Source organism: Nicotiana attenuata, chromosome 6 (assembly GCF_001879085.1).
Source record: "Nicotiana attenuata strain UT chromosome 6, NIATTr2, whole genome shotgun sequence".
Taxonomy (NCBI): domain Eukaryota; kingdom Viridiplantae; phylum Streptophyta; class Magnoliopsida; order Solanales; family Solanaceae; genus Nicotiana; species Nicotiana attenuata.
In genome coordinates, this window is record NC_031994.1 from 5,093,140 (window position 1) to 5,097,894 (window position 4,755).

At 38.8% G+C, this 4,755-nt stretch overlaps 1 protein-coding gene across 3 annotated transcripts; it reads left to right on the forward strand.

Annotated features, from left to right (window-relative positions):
- LOC109226524 (metal-nicotianamine transporter YSL3-like) lies at nucleotides 299–3,915 on the forward strand. Of its 3 annotated transcripts, none has more exons than XM_019391300.1 (7): nucleotides 299–1,371; nucleotides 1,452–1,624; nucleotides 1,725–1,822; nucleotides 1,903–2,037; nucleotides 2,124–2,313; nucleotides 2,413–2,527; nucleotides 2,611–3,915. In XM_019391300.1, exons 1-7 carry the CDS (start codon nucleotides 1,029–1,031, stop codon nucleotides 3,546–3,548), a joined length of 1,992 nt encoding a protein of 663 aa, XP_019246845.1. In that variant the 5' UTR covers nucleotides 299–1,028; the 3' UTR covers nucleotides 3,549–3,915. The 3 variants fall into 3 exon arrangements, with proteins under 3 accessions (XP_019246845.1, XP_019246846.1, XP_019246847.1); XM_019391301.1 differs by having other exon boundaries at nucleotides 2,614–3,915; XM_019391302.1 differs by having other exon boundaries at nucleotides 300–1,371; nucleotides 2,142–2,313.

The window sequence follows — 4,755 nt, forward strand, 5'->3', positions numbered from 1 at the left end:
ACATACTTCTTTAAATGCGAAAGTGTGTAAAATATACATAACATTTATTCATTCGTTTAGTGCAAGGGTAAATTGCCAGTATTTAGGGTCAGTGGACCTAAGCCACCCTGTACCTTGAAACGATTCTTACATATCTCTAATAATTTAATGGGCATTGATAAAGATAGAAAAGTCCACATTTCAAAGCACCATGTTTACACCACAAGCCAAGTGGAGAAGGGAAGACTTCTTTTATAAGTGAAGCTTTCTCTTATCCAGCTTGTACTACACATCTACTATTCCAAATTATAGGTCCAGCAAAAGAAAATCCACTTTTTCTCCCATTACATCATCCTCCAATGCAAACTAATGTATTGACAACCAATTATGAGAGAGAGAGAAAGGTTAGCAAAAAAGAACAAAGTCAACTAGAATAGTAGTAATATTTCTAATCCACCATCTGTTACAAAATCACTATATAAATAGAGGTCACTGTTGTTGAATTTGAGGGTAGTTTTGTACTGCACGAGGCTAATTGTGGTTTGTACTACTCATGCAGTACATGCCATGGTCTTATCTATTCAGTCTACATTATTGACTCTATTACTATTCCAAATATCCCCCACGTTGTCTGGTGACAATTTTTCTAAACTTCAGCTCTCTCTATAGCTGAGAATCCTGTGTACTGCTTTTTCTTGGTAAATTCCTGTAGTGAGAATCTTGGATGACGATATCTCCTTTTTGGGCCTGCAGAAAAGTTGTAAAGATTGGATCTTTTTAAGCTCTTAATTATTGTTTCTGTGGTATTTCCTCTGCAGATCACGTTGACTCGCATTTCTCTAATTGTCCCTCTCTTTTTTTTTTTAAATAGTAATATTCAAGAAGCGAGTAATCAATTTTTTAGCTTTAGGAGATTGTTATCATCTCTATATCTCCGTGACCTGAACAAAAAAAGCACAAGCTCAGGTGAATTTCAGTTAATCCTATGCTTTTCTAAGCCATACAATTGTTTACCTTTTCTGGGAATATTGTTAATCTTGAGACTGAAAATGAGAAAGGAGGACAAGGAAGAAGGAAAGGTTATCGAAAGGGAAGACAATATGGAAGAAAATTTGAAGAGAATTCCTCCGTGGACTAAACAAATAACAGTTCGAGGAATTGTGGCAAGTTTGTTTATTGGAATCATTTACAGTGTGATAGTAATGAAGTTGAATCTCACTACTGGACTAGTCCCAAATCTCAATGTCTCAGCTGCTCTTCTTGCTTATGTATTCATTCAAACATGGACTAAGCTTCTTAAAAAGGCCAATATTGTTTCAACTCCGTTCACTAGACAGGAAAATACCATTATTCAGACATGTGCAGTTGCATGCTATAGTATTGCCGTTGGAGGTTTGGAAATTTCTTATACATATATATCATTTCTTGAGGTTTTCCAGCTGTAGGTTAATGTAAATTTTCCTCTTCTTTAGGTGGTTTTGGATCTTATCTTTTGGGATTGAACAAGAAGACATATGAGCGGGCAGGGGCCGAAACAGAAGGCAATATACCAGGGAGCTACAAGGAACCCGCGCTTGATTGGATGATTGGTTTCCTGTTTGTTGTTAGCTTTGTTGGTCTGTTAGCCTTAGTTCCTCTTAGAAAGGTATGTTCTACCTTCCTTGAAAAAAGATGTTTGTGATAAGATTTGATATTTGTGCTAGTTGCTGCCTTGACTGATTCTTGAGCATTTTTATTTTCTGTAGATTATGATACTTGACTATAAATTACCTTATCCCAGTGGAACTGCAACTGCTGTTCTTATTAATGGATTTCATACACCTAAGGGGGACAAAATGGCCAAGTATGGAATGACTTTAATAGGAACTTGTTTTTCCAGCTGAAATGTGGAAATGAAAATCTAGTTTTCCCTCAAAATTTCAGGAAACAGGTCAATGGGTTCCTGAGATTTTTCTCAATCAGTTTCATCTGGAGTTTCTTTCAGTGGTTCTACTCTGGTGGAGATAAATGCGGATTTGTGAACTTCCCCACCTTTGGATTGAAAGCTTGGAAACAGACGTACGTATGCGCTTGACATACTGGTTTTCAGGCTTAACTGAATGATTTCTCAATCATAATTAATATAACCAATTGAACTTTTGCAGATTTTATTTTGATTTCAGCATGACTTATGTTGGAGCTGGAATGATTTGTTCACACCTTGTGAACTTGTCTTTGCTTCTTGGAGCTGTTCTGTCTTGGGGAATTATGTGGCCTCTAATTAGTGATCGCAAAGGAGCTTGGTTCCCGGCAACCTTACCGGAGAACAGCATGAGGAGCCTCAATGGATACAAGGTTTGTAAAAATGATCATCTTCTATAAAGTTTTGGACCTCTACTTTTGCTCATTACACCTTGAAGAATAAGTTGTTATCATTTTACTCCATGTTTTCAGGTTTTTATCTCCATCGCTCTCATCCTGGGAGATGGCCTTTACAATTTTCTCAAAACACTTTTTTTCACTGGTAGAAGCATATATGCCGCACTGAACAAAAAGAACCTTGTGTCATGTAAGTTGAAACTTTTATTGCGAAACTAATTATTCTCTCTTATTATTTGACTCTTTTCATTTCTGTCTGTTTCTTTTCTCCAGCAGTTTCAGATAACAAGAATCAGCCGCTTGATGACCTTCAGAGAAACGAAATATTCATTAGAGAGAGCATTCCCTTATGGGTGGCTTGTGTAGGGTACATGGTTTTCTCTGTTATCTCCATCATTGTAATCCCACTTATGTTCCCTGCACTGAAGTGGTACTATGTGCTCGTCGCATACATTCTTGCACCATCTTTGAGCTTCTGCAATGCCTATGGTGCTGGTCTAACTGACATGAACATGGCATACAATTATGGCAAAGTGGCTCTCTTTGTGCTTGCTGCATTATCTGGTAAAGACAATGGTGTAGTCGCTGGACTTATTGGATGTGGATTGATAAAGTCCATTGTATCTATATCCTCTGACCTGATGCATGATTTCAAGACGGGACAGCTAACCCTGACTTCCCCTCGTTCGATGCTTCTTAGCCAAGGAATCGGGACTGCTATCGGTTGTGTGGTAGCACCTCTCACGTTTTTCCTCTTCTACAAGGCTTTTGATGTAGGGAATCCTGATGGGGAGTACAAAGCTCCTTATGCCTTAATCTACAGGAACATGGCAATCTTAGGCGTTGAAGGCTTCTCTGCTCTGCCCCAACATTGCTTGCAGCTTTGTTATGGTTTCTTCGCCTTTGCTATACTTGCCAATTTGGTGAGAGACGTCGCCCCTAAAAGCATTGGCAAATGGCTTCCTCTCCCAATGGCTATGGCCGTTCCTTTCCTCGTTGGAGCGAGCTTTGCAATTGATATGTGTGTGGGCAGTTTGGTTGTATACCTATGGCACAAGGTCAACAGCAACAAGGCCAGTTTAATGGTTCCTGCTGTTGCCTCAGGGTTGATTTGTGGCGATGGATTATGGATTCTTCCATCATCAATACTTGCTTTAGCCAAAGTTAATCCTCCTATTTGCATGAATTTTTTGGCAACAAAGACCTCATGAAATTTTCTCAAGATGTTTGGCGCTTGCTGAAGAGTAATACAAGTATATAGAAATGCCATAGTTATCAGACTACTTTGAGAATGTGACTAATACAAGAGTTTTGTCACGTACGGGGACAATTAAGAAGAATGACTAGTTAATTTAATTTGGTATAGAAAGAATATGGAATAAATACATTCAGTCTTGGTAGACAGACAGCAGCTTAAAATGTAATTTGACCCTTAGAGGTAGTGAGGGAAGGGAATGTATTCTCAAGTGTATGGAGCTATAGTTTTTTATCTGATAAATAAAATTGGCAGAATGACATAAATGGCACCTATACTTGTGCCACTTTGTCATGTCGGTCCTCCTACTTCACTTTTTTTCATCCAGATACTTTAACTTGTTCAAAATTTACATTTTAAATCCCTCTAACCGTGTGTCTATCTTAGTTGCTTGACGTGGATGATACATCATATTCCACGTCATTTTTTTATATTTTATCTACTAAAAACACTTATTATAGGCTATTTCCTTAAAGAAAAAGAAAAAGAAAATCATTCCCAAATGGTGGCAAAGATTTCTGGGACTCGAGGTCAGAATTCTTTGAGCTCCAAGCATAAAAAGATACATTTGCCCGGTTGAAGGAAAAAGAATTCATCCTTCTATCTTTCAGCATGTTAAGATGATGGGATTCCCTGGACAGGCTTCTACTTCAATGCACCAATGCAATTTTGAAATGAGAAGAGCAAGAAGATGAATAAATGATTACAGGTAACCATGAGGATAGGGGTGTGAAGGACAACAAGAATGGAAACATGTTCGACAATGTACTCTCATTTGAATATTTCATGACAAAAAGAATCTGCAATAACTTTTCCCTCTTCTCTTATAAACAATTACATCTGTGGACTCAAAAGCTAATTGAAAAATCACTAATTCAGTTGTTTTTCTTTGTTTTTTTTGGAGGTGAAGAAGAAGAAGCGTACGGGGAGGGGGGAAGGGAGGGGGACGAAAAGGGAGGGGGGCAGTGGGGAAGAAGAAGAAGATGCGTACAGGGGGGAACGAAAAGGGAGGGGGTGTTATTAAGGGGGGGGGGCAGTGGGGAAGAAGAAGAAGAAAAAGAAGAAGTGTACAGGAGGAAGGGACGAAAAGGGAGGGGGTACTGTTCGGGGGGCAGTAGGGAAGATGAAGAAGAAGCGTACAGGAGGGGGTGGTGAAACGAAAA

What these genes read in the sequence shown, in the direction of transcription:
- LOC109226524 (XM_019391300.1), top strand. Translation starts at nt 1,029, where the DNA reads ATGAGAAAGGAGGACAAGGAAGAAGGAAAGGTTATCGAAAGGGAAGAC. An exon ending in CTATAGTATTGCCGTTGGAG is followed by an intron (nt 1,372 to 1,451) that starts GTTTGGAAATTT and finishes CCTCTTCTTTAG; the next exon opens with GTGGTTTTGGATCTTATCTT. An exon ending in AAGGGGGACAAAATGGCCAA is followed by an intron (nt 1,823 to 1,902) that starts GTATGGAATGAC and finishes TCAAAATTTCAG; the next exon opens with GAAACAGGTCAATGGGTTCC.